Genomic DNA, 21,929 nt, shown 5'->3' on the forward strand with positions numbered 1-21,929 from the left:
AGTGTGGGCTATCCCAGACTCCCCTGGCACTCGGAACAGTGCTATTAGAGCCTCTCAGATCTTAACCTTGTATGGGCAGACTCTGATTTCCCCCCATTTTATAGATGGGAAAACTGACTGTTCAGAAAAAAGGTGTGGCCTGCCTGAGGAGACTCGGCACTTGGTTAGGAGATGGGGTTGGGAGATGGTGGGAGCAGATGGGCTGGCATTCTAGTTCCTTTGCCCATCTCAGCCCCTGCCTCATTTATTGATCCCATTGTCATCAGTGTTTTCTCTGGTCTGGCCCTGACTAGTCGTTAGCCACCTGCGCTCACATCCTGCTAGATGCTTAAAACAACTTTGCAAAGATGCCGGCCCCTGGTTTTGCATTGTGTCTGCTGTTGCTGTACTGGAGGAAGGAGGCTGCTGGTACCTGTGGCTTTTGTGGTGGGGGAGGAAGAGAAGAGGCTGAGGTGGGGGCAGGGATGTGAGGCTCCCAGAATCTCAGTAGAGAAACACGTGGGCTTGAGAATGTGCTAATGGGCATGCGTGTTAGTGTGTGTGTGTGTGTGTGTCCGTGTGTGAGTGCTGGTGCTCATATGTATGTATTCCATGCCTCTCCAGCTAGCTACCCCAGCTAGTATGAAGCAGACAGAGAAGCTTTGGAAACTTGTTAATTGTGCTCCATAAAAGTTGCACCCAGCGCCTTTGTCTCAAGGGAGCACACTGAAGGTGAGAACCAAGGTTCTAGGGGCCCAGTGTTGGACAAAGGCAACAGGCTGAGAGTTTGCCTGGCCTGGGCCAACAAGACCTAATTTTCAAAATGTGAAAATGATATATAGAAGCTACAGAGATGTCTCAATGGTTAAAGCACTTGCTACACAAGGGTGAGGACCAGTGTTCCTATCCCCAGAAACTCGTATAAGTGCTAGGTGGGTGTGGAGGCCTACCTATAAATCTAGTTTCTCAAGGTGGAGACAGAGCATTCCCAGAGCAAGCAAGCAAACTTTTGGTTTAACTGAGAAACCCTACCTGCCCTACCTTGATGAATCAGACAGAAGAGCTGTAGAAGACGATTCTAATATCAACCTTCTGCCTCAACATGGGTACACACACACACAATACAGCCACCCAAATCTGTTTCCAAAGGGCTACAGCACTGTTTACTGTTTTGCCCTTACTGAGACGCCTGTCACTACTGCTCCTAAAAAGTCAAACCATCTTCGCCACCATCACTGCCTTCTGTCCCACCGTTCTGAAGGCTTTTTGTGTGCTTTCTCATTTCATCCTCCCAAGGCATTGGCATCCTTCTCTTTTTCAAAGAGGCTGGAGGGCAACCAACTTGCTCAAACTGGCTTTTAAATCAAGTTGCCAAATGAATCAGAATTCAAACAATCAAATGGCTCAAGGACCTGCTCTCTGAAAAGAAGATGAGGAGGGCCACGTTTCAGATGAGAGAGCTAGCTCCACTGGGCTCACACGGCTGAGGAGAAGCAAATTCTATACAGCCCTGCTTCCCAGGCTGGCCTGCCCAAGCCTGTCTGGTGTGCCCTGACATTTGCTCCATTCTTCCAGTCACGAGTACTAATCAAGTCTTATTTGCAGCTCATTCAAGCCAAATCTAGAAACTCCGCCCGATCTTCCCTTTGTGATCTAGCTCCTCTGTGCCACCACCTAAGGCCTTGAGAGTAGGTCCTGCCTCAGATGTAGAAGGCACTCCAGCTAGACCAGCTCCTCCGTACCTTGAGACCTGGAGGGTTGACCCCAACTATTCCTGTTTAAGAGCCTCACTATAGGGTCACGGAGACACTGAGTGTGTATACAATTAAGATGGGCACCCGAAGGAGCTTCTAGGACATCATTAGGAATTGGAGACAGATAGCTCCTTGGGCTCCAGTCCTTCTTTACCTTATTTCTGCTGTTCAGCAGGCTATATGGAAAAGTCCTAGCCTCAGCTGTAGCAGCTGTGTGGCCTTGGGAAAGTCATGTCACCTCTCTAGTCTTTGGTTATCAGTTCTGTAAACTACCCAAGCAGACTTCCTGATGAGGTTGTAGAGAACTGGCCTGTAAGACCCGGATGTGGCATTATTCTGTAAATCAGGAAGCTGCACAGACAAAAGATAATAATGCTGTTTTTTTTTTTTTTTAACCTAGCACCAGCTACCTTCAGCAACAGATGGGAAAACAATTTATTGGGGGCCCATATTACCTTTCTCCCTAGCGGTTCCCTTCCCCTCCCCCTCTCTCACTCTCTCGCTCTCCCTCCCCTCACCTTCTCCCTCTGAAAAGGCTGTTGAGGCTAGCTTCTAATTTGGCTTTTTCTAACTATGCTCCCTAGAGCCCGAGTTTCCTTAGAAACGCTGCAGGGCCTGTCATAGAAAGCAGGGCTCTAGCAGCAAGCTGGTCCCCTGGGCTTTCCACACAACTGTGCTTGAGGTAGTTGAAGGGTTAACTTTGTGGATGGGTAACCTGGGCATTTTTTTCCCCAGGGACTTGTGCTCAGAGGGGCCTCAAGTTGGGTTTTATGGTCTCTTTTCAGCTGCCTGTCTTACAATTCTTTTCTTCCTTCCTTTTTTGTTTTTGTTTATCTGTTCATTGGTTTTTGTTTTTTGAGACAGAGCCTCTTGTCATCCAGGATGGCCTCAAGGTCACTATGTAGTGGAAGCTGCCTTTGCTTGTATCCTCTGGCTCGTTTCATAATTCTTAATGCTTTTTTTTTAAAGAGTCCCTCACTTCCATTCTGTACCCAACCCTGCAAGTTTCATATTCAGTCCTGAATAGGAGCATCAAGACCAGACAGAAAAAAAGGACACACCCAAGGTCATCCAGCCAGGCAGGACCAGAGCCAGGATTCAATCCCAGACAATCTGCTTCAGCTCTGTGCTGACCCCTCTCCCACTTTCTTCCTTTCTTTTTCGTTTTATAAAGGAAAGCATTTAATTGGGGGCTTGCTTATGGTTTCAAAGGCTTGGTTCATTATTGTCCTGGCAGGGAACATGACAGCAGGCCAGTGTGGTGCTGGAGAAGTAACTGAGAGCTGTATCCTGCTCTGCAAGCAGAGGAGGATGGGCAAGGGGAGGGGAAAGCAAGGGGGGAGGGGAAAGCAAGGGGGGAGGGAGAAATGGAAGGAGGGGGACAGACAGACAGACATGGGTACGTGGCTTTTATCTTCTACTTTAAATGTGTTCTTCTGTCCTTCCCATATGACCTCTAGTGAACAAACTGAAGCCCAAGGAGACCTGTTTGAGGTCTCCTTGGAAGTGGTAAGCTAGGTAGAGATAGGTTTTTCAGACATAGGATCCCTATCTCCCCAAGGCTGGCCTCAGACTCTCTACCCTTCTGCCCTTCTCTCCCAGGTAGACCACCACCAAGCTCTGCTCTCAGCCACGTTTTTTGTTTGTTGGTTGGTGTTGAGGCAAGGACTTACTATATAATTCAGATGGCCTATAATTCACCAGGTTGACCTTGACGTCTGCAACCCTCCTACCTCAGCCTTCAAGTATTGATATTAAAATTCTTTATGCTTTAAATCGCTCTTAGACTTCAAAGGGATGCGTGAAAATTGGCAGATACACAAATATGGCTGTGGGGAGTATAAATAGTTCATCTGTAAGTGATCACAAAGTCCACTCTCAGTCTGCATGTCAACCGGCTCTAGCTGGTCATGGGCTGGGACTTCAGAGGGGGTTGGGCTATCCATTCTTTACTACTTAACCCACGTCAGCAGTGAATCTTACCACCTCACCGGGCACTTCCTCAAATCAATAGCTGGGCACTCTTGGTCTCAGAAAAATGGAATATGAACATATAGTAGGCACTGTTTCCTCTCTGTCCATCCCTGCCCCACCCCCCATGTCTCATCACAGCTGGGAGTGGGCGGCCCTTCCCAAACCCCCACCCAGCCAGCCCTTCCTCTGAGGCTGTTCCATCTCTTAACTTCTGTGTTTCCCTATGAAACAGGAACTTAGCAAGCAGCTTAGGTCGGGGTAAGATGGATGGTTGAGAAAACCCCAGTGGGCTGTGGCAAAACCCTGAAGCTGAAAAACTGGTTTCCCTCGTAACTGGTCCCAAGCAGCTTCAGGCCTTTTTACTTGCCATGCTACATGAGTTCTTGTTAGGGCAGAGGGACCTTGACTTGACAAGGTAGAAATGCAGAAGCTATAAAGACACACAAGATTTGGGTCTGTGGGATCATAGGGCAGAGGTTTAGAGAAGGTACAAGAAAATAGGAGGTGCCCACTCCCATTGGGAGTTGGAGGAGCCAGGGGCTCCAAAATAGTTGTCAACAAATTTGTCTTGGCTTTGGCAAGGTTTAAAAAGTAAATGTCTCCCAGAGGGAACTGATGTAGGGTCATCCAGTAGGTATCAAGAATGTTTCATAAGTACTCCTTGTAGGTGATCTGTAATAAGCCTGGTCCCTGTCTTTCTCTTTCTCTGTCTGTCTGTCTGTCTGTCTCTCTTTCTCTCTCTCTCTCTCTCTCTCTCTCTCTCTCTCTCTCTCTCTCTCTCTCTCACACACACACACACTCCCAAACACGAGACCCATGTCTCACATGGCAAAAGCTCATAACTTATGATGTCATTTGCGCAAGGTTGTGTATCCCTTAAGAACATTTGAATTTAAATCAACCTGCCACCTTTACTGGGAAGTATTCTCTTCCTCATCCACAGAGCCCTCAAAAACTTTTCCTGTGTCCTCTGAAACTCACTGATCCCAGACTTTTGTCCTGGTAACCTTGGGACTGAAGCAACCCAGCCACACCTAGTCCTCCACAGTAAGGCCATCCAATGAGTCACAGCATGTTTTGTTCTGAGCACCAAAGCCCTGCCTCCTCTTCGGAGGGTAACTGCCACAGCTGCTGGCAGGTGGTTTTTGTTTTTAAACCAAGACCTTATCATGAGTTCAGAACTCCAGATATGACTGTTTTTTTGGCAGGAGCTCCCCAGTCAGTGTTTCTGGGCTGAAACCCTGTGTGCATCTTGCACATGATATATATGTTAGGCACAGATGCAAGACTTTCCTTCGCCTTGTCTCTTGGCCTCCTCTGCCCTTGCTTGCAGTTACCCTGTCTGCCCTCTCTCTGCCTGAAACAATCACACAAAATGATTATAGGCCAGGCTGCTAAGGTGGTGAGCTTCACCTGGAAATCCCCATGTATTTCAAGAGACTACATAATCCTTGCTAAGATATTTCTAGAGACAAGACCTCTACTTAATGAAGACTGAATTAGTATCAGCTAAGTATCCCAAACCTCTTCTTTCAAATGAATCCAAATCATCCATTTTCCTATTCCCCATCGTTCCTAGCCACATTTGTGTGTTCCTCTACATGACAGGTGTTAGAAACCAACATGCCTCAAATCCCTCCCACAACTCTCTAGGCAAAGTGTGTTTACTCCTTGACATGATAACAAGGGCCTTCCTAAACGTCATCCCCACTTAATCAGTCCCACGTACTGCAGCTGTAGTGCAAATCACGGTGACTTCAGATGCCTTCTTCATCCTGTTCACCCCTCTCTGGGCCTGCTTTGAGGTGGCCCTGTGACATCTAGTCCTGTACCCAGCCCAACATAATCCCAACATAGAGAAAAGGCTATGACAAAATGTTCCACAGTGCTTTCATCTCCCATTTAAAAAGCTCTGTATTAGAGGCACCTTAACCAAAACACTTAATAGTGTGGCCTCAGACCAAGAGAACTTATAGGCCACATCTTTGCAATAACTTATCCCAGCCTCAACTACCTCTGTTGCTTCTCTGCAGTGTTGTAGTGAAATTAAAAAATTGTGAAGTATCTAACACAGTTGTTGGCAAAGAACAAGCATGGGATAAATGAGAGTCTGCCACTCTACCTAGGATGGCAGCTCTCGGGTACAAGGGACTTTGATGGCCTAACATGAGGATACGGCCACAGCAAGCTCCTGAGTCCTGCCTGTTAGCCCACTATCAAGTATAAGGTGGCCTTGTTCATTGAACTATTCTGCCTTGGGTCACTACTTTAACTGAGCTCTCTGTGTACCTGGAATGGAATCTATAAAATGCAAATGTGGTGCAGAAGCCTATTAAACAAGTATTTAGGACCCATTAGCTTCCTGGAGCTTAACCCACTGGGACTCTATCCAGGGTCATCTGCTGAAAGAAAGGCTGGAGGAGGAAGGCGAGTATGCTTGAGGGAGAGAGACTGTGGATACTCAGAACATAGGCTGTGGACTGGGCCTTATGCAAATCTAAAAGAAGAGAAGGGGAGGGGCTGAGAACACCCCCCCCCCCCCGTCTAAGGGGATCGGTCACCTCTCTGTATTCTGTCCAGAATGCCCTCACCTCCCAATTTACCCACCTCTTTCCCAGGCCTCAGCAGCCCGATGCCCACCCTGGTTTGCTGGCAGCATTTGAAGGTTCTGCGGTTAGTGTGTGAGTTGTGCTCACTGCTGGGGGCTGGGCAAACAGGAAGCGGGGGAACATCCTGAGTCCTGGCCAGGGACTCTGAGCAGGCCCGGAAGGTTCTGTGAGCTGCTGCCACCTTCCAAGGCTCCTGGTCTCCTAAGCCTCAAGTATATCCCCTGGCTTGGTAGCCTCAGGTGTCCTTGGACAAACGCCAGCAACACTCAATCTAGACTCTGGAGAGGATGACCTCCTACCTGGGATCACACTTGAACTCCCACAGGCTAGATGGCTCATCCACCTCCTAGCTTTTAGGCTTCTAAACATCCTTCAAAGCCTTAGCTCGTACCCCTAGGCAGTCAAGGAAAGACTTTCAGACTGAAAAACTCAAGCCAATAAGGAAGGGCTGTAGAACACAGCATCTTTTCATGAATCAGCCTGGTAGTTTGGCTGAACTATAGCCAGAGGAAATACGGTTTTATCTTGAGAGACATGAACTTTGACCCTTCTTTCCTTAGCTTACAGGAAGATGATCTGAAGGCCTTAGGGTCCAGGGAGGAAGTCATAAGAACATCTTAGGAGCTGGGACAGGCTTGCTTAAGATTTCACAAGTGTCACAGAAATTAAAGCCTTGCAAAGGTGCATCATTCGAGTCTTTATTTATAATGATGTGTGAGGTTAGGAAATGAAGGTTGTAGGCAGGTAATGGACCAAGTAAGACATACTCCTCACTGAAAATAAATATTCAGTTTCAAGTCACTTCAAGGGTTTATTTCTTACTTATTCTCATCTATATTCTTTGAAGAATTATTTTATTCAAAGAACAAAGCTATCTTGAATTAAGAAAAAATAAGGCACACATCCCTTACCCCAGCAATTCCAAACTTTCTAGACATTTAACCTAATAATAAACTTACAGATATGACTGAGTGGTTACACCTCAAGGACATTCAATAAGTACTTGTGCATTTTTTAAAAATCAATCAAGGCAAAAATAATTATTGTGAGTTCATACAAGTGAATGCTAATCAGTCATGTAAAAAATTGTATCATTCAGCTAGGAAGATGGCTCTTTTAGGAAAGTACTTGTTGTAAAAGCATCAATACTTGAGTCCGCATCCCCAGCACCTACATAAAAGCGGTGTGACGTGACATCTGCAACTCCAGCGCTAGTTCCAGAATAGTTCAGCCAGTCATGGTGGGACACATTTATAACCCAGCCACCGCTGAGCAATTGTGGTAGATATGTAAGGACTTTCAGTGATTCCCTTTTACCCCAAAGCAACTGGTAGGTATCATATACATGTTATCAAATACAGATGAGCCATAAAATGAAACTTCAAAAAAAGTCTCCATAATTGAATTTCATCACCTATGGAGCTCATGGTTTTCAACTGGACTGTTTAGCTAGTGAACTTCTGGGATCCACCAGTCTCTGCCTTCCCCATCTAGTGCTGGAGTTACAGATGACCTATCACCCAGCATGTGTGCGAGACTCCTAAGTACTGCAAATCAACATAGCCATTGTCACCACCACCACCACCACCACCGCCACCTGCCAAACATAATCCACAAGATGGGTGCAGTGTCCAGATAGTTGATGAATGCCGTAGAAGTATCTGAAGAAATAAGAGCTTTACCAATCATAGCTAAGGTGTGCGGATGGCAGCAGGGATGGTAGAAAGGATGATGGCTGTGGGGCATCACAGTTGTAAGAGTAGTTTCTATCTGGTAATGGTAGCAGTAGTGGTGTCCACCAAGATGATGGCCACGAGGGTGACAGTAATAGTAATCGTGATTGCAGTGATGACTTGGAAGACGTAAATTAACTGGGGGCATTTACTCAACAGGCAGAGAGATTGTTCACTTCCTGATTTCTGAAGTTTAGTCAGTGAGTAGAGAGCCTAAAGAAGCCAGAACGGAAAGGGACTGTAGTGGATGACCAGAGAGACGGCAGGATTGGGGCTTTTCTCTGACCGTTCAACTCAAGTTCTGTCTGCATCAGAATCTCTGGAGACTGAAGCTGGGACTTCCTTCCTCCCTAGAGGCCGGCAGGGGCCATGATTGCTGTAAGAGCAGGTCACGTGGCAAAGTTTCCTGTATGCTGCTGGGTGTCCATGGCCCGCACCCCCAAGCTGCTACTGCAGCAGTAAAAGTAGCAGCCCAAGGTTCAGTCTGTGCTGTGCCACCTGGCTGGTGCTGGGGAGGCTTTAGCAAGAGACTTTTGCATCTTAGCACCTTAGAGAACAAAGCAGGAGTGCCATCTCTGTAGAGGACCATGTTGCGTCGCAAACCCTCCAACGCCAGTGACAAGGAGCCCACTCAGAAAAAAAAGGTGAGGAGCATCTTGGAGCACTCATTTCTTCCCACTCTCTTCTACACTCTCTACCAATGCCTTTCTGGACTGTTTGAAGATGGAAGTTGAACCAAGGCTATATGTTGAGCTTATAGGTGAGGGTTCTTCCAGAAAGCAAGGGGATGAGGGTCAACATCGGCTAGAGTAGTAAAAGTATGGCACTTTGAAGTACTTTCTAAACTCTGGAATATAGAGCCATGAGTTTGGTCTTAGGAAGTCTAGAGTTATAGACTGAAGAACTTAAGGGTTAAATCCACAGACTTCAGTTTGAAAATTACAAATTATAGTGTTCGAGTTGAATCCGAAGAGCATAATTAATATTGTCTCCTCTCGCTCTGGTTCTGTATCGCTTCTGCTCAAGTGTGTTCTCTGGGAGCCATGTCATTCAAAGGGCCCTACTAGCCTACCCGGCCAAGGTGACCACAGACTTCCTACTCTTTGGCAGGAGTCATAGCCACTGTCAACTGGGCTCAGATCTTCTACAGCTCCCCAGGCTACTAGTGATGAAGCGGTAGGCAATTTTCAGACTCAGGAAAAGGGCTCAGTAAAATTCGGGGTGTGGGGGGAGTTAAACAGGTTCTTTCTGGGCAGGAGAAGAGCTTATGAAAAATAAGAAATGAAGCTGATGATATACATGGTGAGTAGGTGTGAGAGCTAAGGAGGAAAAGTTCGTTGGGGGAGGGAGGGAGATTTTCAAAGTCCAGGAAGGAAGGTAGCTGTCAAAAATGGCTGAAGTGTTCATCTTCCTGAGACAGCAGCTAGACTGAATGATTCTTGAAGACTCTGTTATATGCAGGTTTCTCTGGCTGTATATAGACAGTTCCTTTTATGGTAGGAGTCTCCCAGACAATCAGCCTGTCTGCTCTGCATGTCTAAGTGGACCACAGGAACATTTCAAAGCAGGCCTGACTAGATCTAAGCACCATGTTCAGGGGACTCTAGGACTCTCACCATGCCATAGCCAGTTTCCCATGGAATTCAACTCAGGTACACTGTGGGGGACGCCCCCATTGTCAGAACAGTTCCCAGGTAATGGGTGACAACTAAGAGACAGGCTCAGAGCACTGAGGTATACATCCTGTCCCATCTCTCAGAATCTGGGTGGCTGCCACGTTTGGCTGTGATCTCTCCACTTCAGTTACTTCTCTGAGGTTGCAGTGGTGGTAGGTGGAAGAGGGGGAGATTTGTGAATATTCACACAGGGCCTTGTCACCCCACCCCCACCCCCCACCCCGCCAAAACTAGGCCCCAAAGGCTTGTCATTGGCTGCTACTCCTCAAGAGAAAAGCCACTTCCCCTTGCTCTCAAGCTCATGAGAAAAACAGAGACTACTCTATAGACCCTGGTAGGCCCCAAACCACAGGAGAATGAAGCTGGAGGGCAGAGTCTGAGAAAGAGCTGACACCAAGGTCCTATGCTACCTCAGGCCAAGGTGCCCCAAGGCACACAGAACAAGAAATCCCTTTCCTCTCTCTTGGCTCCAGTTAGCCAGATTCTGCGTTTGGCAGACGGGCCCCTGGGAATTCCTCCAGGGTTCTTCTAGAAAGGTCTGTGGTCCACATCCCTTAGAAAAAAATAGTCTATACAAACTGCACCTCACCCCTGCCAGAGCCATTGGCAGCCTCCCGGAGGAAAGATGAGCTCGCCTTTATATACCCAAGTTCCATGCTATAAAAATGCCCTTAGCACAACCAAACTTCTAGAAGATGTGGCATTCTCCCAAGGCTCAGAGACAGTAGCCAGCTCCACCTTTGATTGCCAGATGACTGAAGTCCAGTCCCTTTGGAAACTGAGGTGATGTAGAAGGGAATACACACAGACAAAGGAAACTCCTCCCTCCTTTTCCTGCCTCATCTCCTCCAGCACTGAAAACATACTGGTGAGAGGGACAAGAAAGTGGAATTAGAATCCTGCCATTCCGCCATGGGCAGTTCATTGACTTCCTGTGGGCCTCAGTTTCTTCACCTCCTGGGGGGGTGATCTCTGGAGGTAGGGCTCACTGGAATAATAGTCGTGAGAGCACTCTCTCAAGTGTGGGCTTCTGCCTACAAGGGGGTGCTTGCTTTGGCATGAGCCCAGATGGAGAAGGCACAGCAAAGAATAAACCAAGGTTCCAGTCTTGAAGTACAGGAAGCAAGACCTAACAGCATGGAGAGCCGCACTGAGGAAAGGCATGCCAGCAGCCATGTGCTGCACTCTGTACTTGAGTCACACCTTGAGTTTTCACTGCAACCTCAGAGTAGCGACAGACATATCCTGATTTCACACTGGACACTATGACTGGTGGCATTTGCTGGAGCTATCACAGAGAGTAAGTCGTAGAATTCCAAGCCAGGGTGCTTAATTTCAGAATCTTCCCTCCTTCTCTCTGCATCCCCTTGTCCCCTAATTGATCTCAGAAGAACTGGGAGACAGTAACACACACACAAGAGTCAGTCCTCCAGTAGAAGAACACTTCAAGGAACACCCAGTGAGTTGTGGAGTGAGAGATGAGACAAGCCAACAGAACAGAAGAGGCAGTAGTAGGCCCTAGCTATAGTAGGTTCAGAACATGGTACCTGCTGTGGTTCATAAGGATGAAGGATGCTCCAGGGTGGGAGGGATGTGACACTTGCATCATCTTCAAGTTCAAACTACTTTCCTTTTGCTCTTACTTCCATCAAATGTTCATGTCCAGGTCTAAGAAATGGAGAGGGATTTGTCCTTGTAGATCTATCTTCCCTAAAGACAGTCCTCCTCCAATGAATCCTTATTTTCCAGCCTCCCTCCAAGGAAAATGCAAAGGAACCTATCTCACGCTCAAGTGCTGGGTTGTTGCCTCCTTCCAGTCTCTTTCTTCTCTCTTCCCCAATACGAGCACATTGCTCCTTATGGGGGGGGTCCTCGTGTAACACCCCAACAGTGCATGCTCTGTAGTCTCACTACAGGTTGAGAAGCCTTATTATAAAAATCTGAAATGCTCCAAACTCTGAAGGATTTTGAGAATCAACCTGATGCCACAGTAGAAATTTTCATACCTGACCTCATGTGAAGGGTCACAGTCAAAACACAGGTACACTATAAGTAAGTGCTCTATAAAATTACCTTCAAGCTACATATATAAGGACTATATGAAATGCATATGAAATTCATGTTTTGATGTCACATTGCCAAAATAGCTCATTATATATATATGCAAGTATTTGATTTTGTTTAAACTGTAAGGGCTAATGTAGCTCATGTAGTGAAATGCTTATCTAGTATTCACAGAGCTCTGCATTCCATACCCAGCACCACGTAAACTCAGCATCCATAGACTTATAACATGTAATTAGTATTCGTCATCCTCTACTACGTAGAAAATTAGAGGCCAGCCTAGGCTACTTGAGGCACTGTCTCAAAAACCAAAATCTGGAACTTTTGGTCCTGCACATTATAGGTAAGTAATATTCATCTCGGGTCTCCCTATCATTCACAGGAGAACGTCTCTATCCCTTGGCATGGCTAGTAAGGACCTTCCATGGCTTCTTCTGCTTTGACTCCTAGAACAGCCCTGGGCATACCCACTGTTAATCACCTCAGACTACCCCTAGCTCTCACTGTCATTCAAATGCTTCCTAGCTCCAAGCAGAGGAATATCCCATCTCCTGTCTGAGCCCATGCCAATGTTTTTCCTGCACAGTCGCCCCCACCTGTTCTCCTGGACGATTCAGGCAAACAGTGTCTGTAGCGAGCATCATACCCAGTCTCTTTCTATCTTAGTGTGGGAGCAACCTCAGTAGCTGTGAGTTGACACAAACATGGTAATCACATGGCCTTCCAGGGTTCCAGACCTGGGTTTAGGAGTGTCCTGCTCTTATGTCTCCACTTCCAGCCATGGGATTGTGCCTAGAACACTTAATTTCTCTGCATCTCCATTTCCTCCACAGAGAGCTTGGGGTATAGTATGTATGGATTGATGATGCTGGGATAGGCTGCTGTCACATGTGAAGAACCTGGCAGGCTATTGGGCATATGAGTTGTAGTTAACCTCTCTATGATGGTTTCACATACACACACAAGCTAGGGCATGGACTAGTAAAGTAACTTAGGGGCAATTTAGGGGATATGTAAGAAAGGTGTGCCACCTGGAACACTGGGGAGCTATGAGGGCTGATCAGAGAGAATTTCTTTAGGGTGCTTCCTTTGAAGATGGAGAAGGAACTTTTTTAAATTTTTGAGTATGATATCCACATGGTAAGTTTCCATTAAAATCGATATCCCCAGGTAGGCAGCACTCAGCTCAAGAAATAACCCATTTCTGAAATTCCAGAAACTTGTCTCACAACCCTACCAGTCACCAGATACCCTCCTCCCCCAGGGTAACCCCTTTCTTGACTTCCAACAGCTTAAATGGGTCCCTCTGTGCTTTGAACTTGGTGTAGGGAGAATTAAGGGACAAACTTTTGGGGGAAGCTAAGCCGTGTTCATCCACTGTGTGATGGTGAGGTTTAGTCATATGTTTGGAATAAAGAAAATAGTTGGGCTCATTGCATTGCTGGTCTCTGTCCTCCTGTATGATTCTCATACAGTTAATCCACTCAACAGCTGATGGACATCTGTGTTGTCTCCAGGGAAACTGAATCAAAAGGGGATTTCTCTGGCAAGTGCTAGAACTATACAGGGTGCTTCAGGCAGGGAAATGTCCAGGGTAAGAGTTTGTAAATGGGTCATACAAAAGGCTAAACATGAACCAGTGTTCCAGGAAGGACAGATGTGTCAGATGACGTTCCCAGCACTGGATGGGTACTTGGTTCACTTTGAAAACAGCTCAGTGCAGCAGAGGTTCTTGTCTGCGTTTTGCTAATGAGGAAACAACAGCACAGAGAAAATAGTAACTTACACAGCTGGTCAAGGGAAGAAAAGAAAAGAAAAAACTGAGGTTTGAGAGGTTAAGTCATGTGAGGCCACACGTGCCAGTCATATCAGAGTTGAATTTAGCAAGGCCCAGTGCCCAGTGTGTAGCTGCTTTTAAGAGGCTCACATGTTCTCCTTAAACGTAATGCTTCCTCACTTGCCTGAACAACTCCTAGCCAGGCCTCACCCCAAAGGGAACATTGATGATGATGACGATGATGATGAGTTCATAGATTTCAACCCCTCTGTTGGCTAGGTTATCTCAAGGTGAGCAAAAGTCAACCAGGATGGTTGGGGCTGCCCCGAAAATGGAGGAAGGCTGGTTAAAAAGCCACCTTAGCTGACTCTTGCCATTGATAGCCTAAATAACATATGTGCCTGACATATTTATCATTCATTCATTCATTCATTCATTCACTCATTCATTCATTTGGACTAAGGAGTGGCCAGCTGGGCCCAAGCCTCAGAATTATCTTCGTGGCCCTTTTGGGTTGTGTCCTCATGCTTTGGGCTTAAGCTCAAACAAAGGAGCCATCACAAGAGCCTGGGAGTCAGAGGCCTCTTCTCCCAACCTCCCAGACTACAGATTAATGACAGGAAAGCCCCCCCCCCCCGGCACAGGGGGGGAATGCTTAGAGAACAGCCCAGCAATGAGCGTACTCCTCCCTAACAAAGCCTACTTCCTACCCTACAGCGACCCTCCTGCTTGCTTTCCAGCCTTGCAAATCCCTGGGGCTTCAGGGGCGACTCGAAGCCTCCTGGTCTGGAGACTAGGCTAAGCAGTTATGGAGGGGAGGCCACAATAGGCCCCATCAGACTATAAATAGCAACCTAGCTTGCTCTCCTTGGGCCCAAGCCAGCCTGGTGCCCACCCTCTCTCTGTTCCCTCTTTTCCATGCAGTAAGAGAGGGAAGTCACCCAGGCAGCTGTATCCTACCATACAAGGAAAGGAAATAGATGCAAGGTAGAAGAGAGAGGGGAAAGAAAGAAAAAAAAAAAGGAAAGAATGGTGTGGGCGGTGCTAAGGGTGGAGGAGGTGCGTGGGAAACATGGGAATCACCACATGGTCAGACATTCTTCCCCATGTGCCGACTCACAGTCCCACTTTCCAGGTCTCGATCACGAAGGGAGATTACCGACTGAGGCTCCAGGCACGGCGCCTACGTGGCCGGATGAAGCTAGCTTCTGCTTGGCCTGACTGCTGACCTAGTTTCTGGTCAACTACCTCTAGGAATACATGACCCTGAAACCCAGTTGCTGATTCAGCTTTGGTCAAGGCCCAGAAAAAAGTACCAGACACTGTATCTCATAGGAGTTAGGACAAATTGCACTTGCCGAGGGGCAGGTGATATGGCCCCTCTGCTCGGCCAGGGGATTGTCACTGGACACACCCCCATTTAGTAGGAAGAAGGATGTGAAACCTTCAGCTTTAGTCCAAGTTTGGAGCTCTGGTTCCTCAAGCCCTTATCTTGGGTGTCTGCAGTCTATCCCCACTCTATCTGTCTGGCCATCTGTGAACCCTGGTTCCTGTGTGAGTCTTCTGGTCTTGTCTGTTTATCACAGACTGAGCCTCAGTTCTTTGTGCCTGCAGCTACCCCAGTTACCTGTCCCGCTTCCTGGCTGATCTCTCAGCATGTACATGTGCATACAGTTAAAGATCACTTCCTGTAGATAGTCTCATCCACCCAAACAACAGGCCACACCTCCAAAGCAAACACCAGCAGAAGTGGGCAGTTGCCAGACCCTCACATCTGTGGCTGAGGGTAAAAGCTGAGATGCATCAAGAGGGGGAAAAGGGTGGTTTTTCTTAAACTGAAGTAGCTGCAATCGTTTACGAGGCAAATCTATATGGCACCTTCTATAAGTAAGCCTGTGGCTTTTTCTAGAAAGTGTCATGAAAGCATCTGGTGGGGCCGTCTTTCTCTTCCTAGGACATGAGCTCATCAGTCTTAAGGCCTGGATGTGTTTACCCCACGCTGTGTTAGTAACCTGGCTCAGTGCACAAGCCATGTGGGAGCCAGAGGCGCACTTTTGGAAGGGATTTCAACCCAGTTCCCTTCTGGTGTTTTCATATATGCTAACGCACACAGTGACTCAGGCCCGTTAAATCTTTCATGCCAGGGTTCTCGGACGGTCGACGTTTGGGTTTAGTTCGGAGCTGCACTGAGGTACGAAGCACTTGACGCCAGAAGTACTGTGGCTAGGGATAGAAGAAAGCATCGTGTTCCTTTTTCCTCAGGGTTTATGTTGTTCTGCCCAGCCCTGGTATGGGTCTGTGTGCCCAGAGGGAGAATCGATCCACCCCTGGGGCCGTCATTTTAGCACTACTGATTAGAGCATCTGCTTCTCCCAGCTTTCTCTTCAGCGCTCCAGCAGCTTCAAGGATTTTGCCAAATCGAAACCCAGCTCCCCTGTGGTGAGCGAGAAAGAATTTAACCTGGATGATAATGTGAGTTTCCAAGATTCTTGGGAGTCTATTGAGTCTGGGAGGAGGGGGTGGCAGGGTGAAGGAGAAATAGGAGGGGACGAAGCTTTCTCAACACAGTGTCCCTTCTCCTGGGCACCAAGTTCCTGTGCCCAAACATCCTCCATGTATTAATTACATAGTAGAGAGCAAATTAAATCACAAATGAATAAGGCTGAGAAGAGGATTAGGCCTGATGAGAATTGGGATGAAGTGACTCTCTCTCCAGTCACCTCCACCTAATTCAGGATCCTGGAGATTTCTTTGTGTACTGAAACCTGGATCCAAGCCAGGGTTTCCATGGTCCCTGTACCTCTTCTTTTGTTGTCACAGATTCCAGAAGATGACTCAGGTGTTCTTACCCCAGAGGATTCTGGGAAGAGTGGCAAAAAGTTGGGAAAGAAGTGGAGGGCAGTCATTTCCAGAACCATGAACAGGAAGATGGGCAAGATGATGGTGAAGGCCCTGTCAGAGGAGATGGTAAGGCCTGGAATCCAAGGGTAGGCTGAGGCCAAGGAGGGTTGAGGAGGACATTCTGGCAGGAAAGTGAGCATGATCACCTGACTAGTCACTAGTAAAATGGGTCTCAATGCAGACAGAGTGTTCGCATGGAGGTGATTTTGGATGGTTTGGGGAAGGGGGTCTACCACTAGCCTGGGAAAGCAGGAGGCTGGCTAGGAAAGGATTGGGTTTGAGGAAAGATGAAAGTCTGGGCAACAGAAGCTTCCTGTAAAGATAAGGAACTGAAGGGAAGACGAGTTTCCTGAGCCTTATGTATCCAACTCAAAATTTGATTGGAAGAAGCCAGTCCCTGGGATTGATTAAGGAGGACTGATTCCAGGAAAATATAGAGGGAAATACAGATGTTCTGCCTACCATGTGGTTGCATTCCCAATAAGCCATGAGTTCAGCATGTCGTGAGTTGAGAAGGCACAGCCCTGTAAGCTACCACACACGACTAAGCTGAACACCGTAGCACCACGCAGAGCATCACTTGCTTAGAGGTTCGCACTCCATAGTGCCAACCTGGGAAAAGATCCAGATTCAGTGCACTTCCCACTGAATGGCATCACTTTCGGAACCATCAGAAAGTCGAACAGATTGTGGAGCTGAAGAGGTGGCTCAGCAGTTAAGAGTAGCTAGTGCTCCTTCAGAAAACGGAAGCTTGCTTCCCAACAACCATGTTGGGTGACTTAAAACCACCTGTAATTTTAGCTCCAAAGGGATCCAAGGCCCTCTCTCCTTAGGACTCCCCAAGGCACTTATCATATATATTTTTTTAAATAATTTTTTAAAAGAAAGATAAACAGGTTGATTGAACCATCATTAGCTCAAAGACTGGAAGTTACTAACTTCAGCCCATAAAGGAAGGTTATACAGAGAGCTATGGGGCAGGAACAGCCCTGGTAGCTTAGAGCACACAGTGCCTGCACTTGTGGCTCCTATAGGAGTCATGAATACTGGCACCAGCTCAACTAGTTTGTGAGAGCAGTTGGCTAATTGTCAAGAATTTTGCAAGGCAGTTGTCAAATATAACTATTATTAGAAATCAACTTCTATAGACTGTCAGAAATCAGTGGTAATGTACTTGCCTAGCATGTATTAAGAGATGGATTTAAATCACCAACACTAACACACACACACACAGAGAGAGAGAAAGAGAGAGAGAGAGAGAGAGAGCCTTAAATCAAATATATCCTACTAAAAAAAACAAAGGTCATCCCAATTAGACTCACCATTACTGTGATGTAACATTATGACCAAAGTAACTTTAGGAGGAAGAGATTTATTTGGCTTATACCTCCACATCATAGTCCATCATTGGAGGAAATCAGGACAGGAACTCACACAGGTCAAGTATCTGGAGACAGGAGCATGCAAAAGCTATGGAGGGGAGCTGCTTACTGGCTTGCTCCCCATGGCTTGCTCAGTCTCCTTTCCTACAGAACCCACCAACCTAGGGATGACACCACCCACAATGGGCTGGGCCCTCCCACATCAATTACTAATTGAGAAAATGCTTTACAGCTAGATCTCATGGAGACATTTCCTTAACTGAGGTTCCTTCCTCTCTGATGACTTTAGCTTGTGTCAAGTTGACATAAAAATGGCTAGGACAAAGGTGATACTAAAAATCTTCAAAATTCATAATCGCCTAATTTCAGTACAACTTGTTATTCTTACGTGTGTGTATGTGTGTGTGTATAAGTATCTATGTAAAGGAAATAACCTAGATGTCTCTTCTGACAACCCATCTGCAATTGTACCCGGGTGTTGACCATTGATGAGGCAGATTCCCAACATAGGAAGTGGCGAATCAACCAGTGTTTTAGTTTAAGAGAAGCAGCTGATAGACAGCAACACTCAGATTCACTGAATGGAGATGCAAGGAGCTCTGGAGTCAGGCAGCTTAGTTGCTGAAAAGTTCTCTATCTTAAAACTCAGGCCACCCGTACCACTCGCCCTCGGGTATTACCTCCGAGGAGGAAATGAAATGGCAGGTCAGCCTGGCACACAAGAGTGTGGACATTTGCTCTCTCACATAATTGTCTGCCTGACTGGGTCATGAAAATAGCCCCAAGTCCAGTCTTAGTTGCTCTGGTCTCCTCTTCATGCCCATCAGCACCGGAAGCTGACAAAGCATGTGGGGGTGGGGTGGGGGAGGGCTCTTTCTGTAACATAGGAAAACCAGGTCTGCCAACCCCATTTTTACAAAAGAGGAAACTAAGGTTCAGAATGTGGTCACTGAGCAGGTCACAGAACTGTCATCTGCACCAAGCTCATACTGTTTCACCGCACTGGGGACTTGGCCTATGCGACCACAGCAAGGCTTCTCTGAGCTTCCAACTTTCTCCAGGGAGACACACTGGAGGAGGGCTCAGCTTCCCCAACATCTCCAGACTACAGCCTGGACAGCCCCGGTCCTGAGAAGATGGCCCTGGCCTTTTCTGAGCAAGAGGAGCGTGAGCTGCCAGCCCTCAGCCGCCAGACATCAACAGGTGAGTAGGGAAAGCAAGTGGGCATCGGTCAGATCTGGAGGAAAGAATTAGCCTGGGGCAGTGCCAGGGGCTCTTCTGGGAAAGGGTTGAGAGAGAAATGCGCATTTGTCTTGTACTTACGGGAACCCTCTCAACCCACCGCACATTAAATCTTCATCACAACCTGATAGGACTTATACAGTTAGCCCCACTTTGTTAAATGTGGAAACTGAGGCTCAAGGAAGTTAAGTGACTTGCCAGGTGACCCACTATTGAACTCAGATCTGCCTCACAGGAGCTTCCACTTGTTATCTCAGGCCTGGAAAGGCCCACAAGCAGAGGAAGAACCTCATTGTCACCTTAAACCAGCCTGTCCTCAGCTGTCCAAGGGGACGTACATGCTACAGCCCCCTGAGTATCTGAAACATCCCACCTTGAAGTCCAGAGATAAGAGTATTTGGTTCCTAAGGGTCATCCTCCTGTGGGCCCAAGAGTTTTGTGTATTGAGCTTGTGGCACCACTGAACATAGTTCAGGGGCTAGCCTGAGGTATCTTGGCTGAAGAAGTTCCTTGGCCTCCCCCCACTTTTGATACTCTTTCTCTGGTTCTGCAGACATATCTCTCTGCCTCCCACTGAAATCCACTTAAAATGCCCACCATCCTGCCCTTCTCAGGGAGAGCGAGTATGCCTGCAACTTCACCAGGCCTTGCTACTAAACGTTGAGTCTTATAAACTAGAGAAAGTAAAAGAATCCTGTGTGGAAGGAGCAGTATAGTGTAGCAGACCCGGAGTGTAGTAGAGCCAGTCCCACATCTAAGTGAGAGGCCTTGGGGAGGTCACGTGGTCCTCACCTGTTCAGTAGGGCATTGCCCTTGCTGGGCTCCCAAGGCTTCCTGGTTTTGCCAATTCTTTAGTCTCTGAGTCAACTCTTCAGCTCTTCATTATCTAAAGCCCTAGAGGTAAAAAGTTCCGATTCACCAGAGTAGCTACAAGCCATGGATCCAAATCACTTCTGCTAGAATCCAGCTTGTGTCCCCAGTGTGTTTCCTTGGGAGCTCCCTGGAGTGGCCCTGCTAGGGACTGCCTAGCCCAGCTGCCTTAAGACAAAGACGTGCTTCCTCTCTCCGTCCATCTCCTGCAGGCAGTGAACTCTGTAGCCCTGGCCCGGGCTCCGGAAGCTTTACGGAGGAGCCACCTGCTCCCCAGTACACGGGGCCTTTCTGTGGGCGTGCTCGAGTCCACACTGACTTCACTCCCAGCCCTTATGACCACGATTCATTGAAACTGCAGGTAAAGTTGGCATCTGGGTGCTGCCAGAGAGCCTGGCAGGCTTCAGCCATAAAGAAAGAAAAGCAAAACAAAGCCAAAGTATGAAAGTATCAGCAGAAGCTTAGTGACCTCTTCCTTGCCTGCTTTCTTCTCTCCCTGACCCCTTACCCATACCCCCAGAAAGGAGATGTGATCCACATCATTGAAAAGCCACCTGTGGGTACTTGGCTGGGCCTGCTCAATGGCAGGTTGGGCTCTTTCAAATTCATCTACGTGGACGTGCTACCTGAGGAGGCTGTGGGGCCTGTCCGCCCCAGTCGCCGACAGAGCAAAAGCAAGAGACCCAAGCCCAAGACTCTGCATGAACTGTTGGAGCGCATTGGCCTGGAGGTTTGAGTTGGGCTTGCATTCATGTCTGGGAGCAAAGGAGGCAACCTTGCCACTGTGATGGGGACCAGGGGACAGCTGCTATGTGCAGAGGAAAGGCTCCGGCAGGGGGTGGCTTGGAAAGGAGACTGCTGATGGCCTGCCTCTATCCCCAGGAACACACATCCACCCTGTTGCTCAACGGCTACCAGACCCTGGAAGACTTCAAAGAGCTTCGGGAAACACACCTCAATGAGCTGAACATCATGGACCCACAGCACAGGGCCAAGCTGCTCACAGCTGCAGAGCTGCTACTGGACTATGATAGTGAGTGGCTTTGGGGGGTGTGGACATAGGTTTGTACTCTGACCACGCTCTGACCCAGAGCTCCCTTTGCAGCGCTTTTCCACACTTGGATTGGTGTTTCCAGGAGAACTGGGGGCGGCGGGGGGGTTGTCAGTCATAGGGATAGCCAGGTCTAACTCCCTTTTGGATCAGAGGAGAGATTAAGGCAAGAGAAGGAAAGGCATTTGCATGAAGCTGCGTAATAGCTCCAGAGTCCAGGATGCTAGGTACCAGCTCAGTGCTGGAGGAGATATTTGAGCTCTTGGGCCTGGGAACAGCTTCTATCCAACTTGTATGCTCAAAATTGAGAGAAGAGAAGCAGAGGTGGTGGAAGCTGTCAGAAAAGCTGACTGCCTACAAGAGACTTGCCTAGGATTCCCAGCCCATAACCCAGCCACAAGAAAACACCCTGCTATCCCACCCCTAGCTTCACCTCCATCCCGTTTAAGACCCAGTGTCTTCATCTTATCTTTATTCCCAGCAGCCGGCAGTGAAGAGGCTGAAGAGGGCGCTGAGAGCAGCCAGGAGCCTGTGGTGCACACAGTGTCAGAACCCAAGGTGGACATCCCACGTGACTCTGGCTGCTTTGAGGGCTCAGAGAGTGGGCGTGATGAGGCAGAGCTGGCAGGCACAGAGGAGCAGCTGCAGGGTCTCTCCCTGGCCGGGGCACCTTGAAGTGAAGATGGCTTAGGCCAAGGCTGAGCCCTAGTTGCAGAGACTGCAGGGATGGGTGTGGCCTCCCATAATGACATAGGACCAGAGGACTGGTGAAGAATCTGGCCCTGCTTTTCCATGGAGGCTTATGGCTGAGGGCCCTGCCAAGATGCTACAGGCTCAGATAGTGTGGATAAGACTGCCCAAAGGCATATGCTGCCCTTTGGACCCTCTCCCTCACCAGAGACTGACAATATGGCCCC

General features: G+C 47.9%; 1 protein-coding gene across 2 annotated transcripts; it reads left to right on the plus strand.

Annotated features, from left to right (window-relative positions):
• Positions 1-8,567: 8,567 nt before the first annotated feature.
• Positions 8,568-21,687, plus strand: SASH3 (SAM and SH3 domain containing 3; the record flags this gene model as incomplete). 2 transcript variants are annotated; one of them, XM_080910381.1, is made up of 8 exons in its annotated part: positions 8,568-8,693; positions 15,943-16,038; positions 16,387-16,533; positions 18,911-19,056; positions 20,178-20,322; positions 20,482-20,691; positions 20,844-20,994; positions 21,494-21,687. In XM_080910381.1, the coding sequence occupies exons 1-8, from the start codon at positions 8,637-8,639 to the stop codon at positions 21,685-21,687; spliced, it is 1,146 nt and encodes a 381-aa protein (XP_080766507.1). In that variant the 5' UTR covers positions 8,568-8,636. The 2 variants fall into 2 exon arrangements, with proteins under 2 accessions (XP_080766507.1, XP_080766508.1); XM_080910382.1 differs by having other exon boundaries at positions 21,497-21,687.
• Positions 21,688-21,929: the final 242 nt, after the last annotated feature.

This window comes from Micromys minutus, assembly GCF_963924665.1.
Source record: "Micromys minutus genome assembly, chromosome: X".
Lineage (NCBI taxonomy): Eukaryota > Metazoa > Chordata > Mammalia > Rodentia > Muridae > Micromys > Micromys minutus.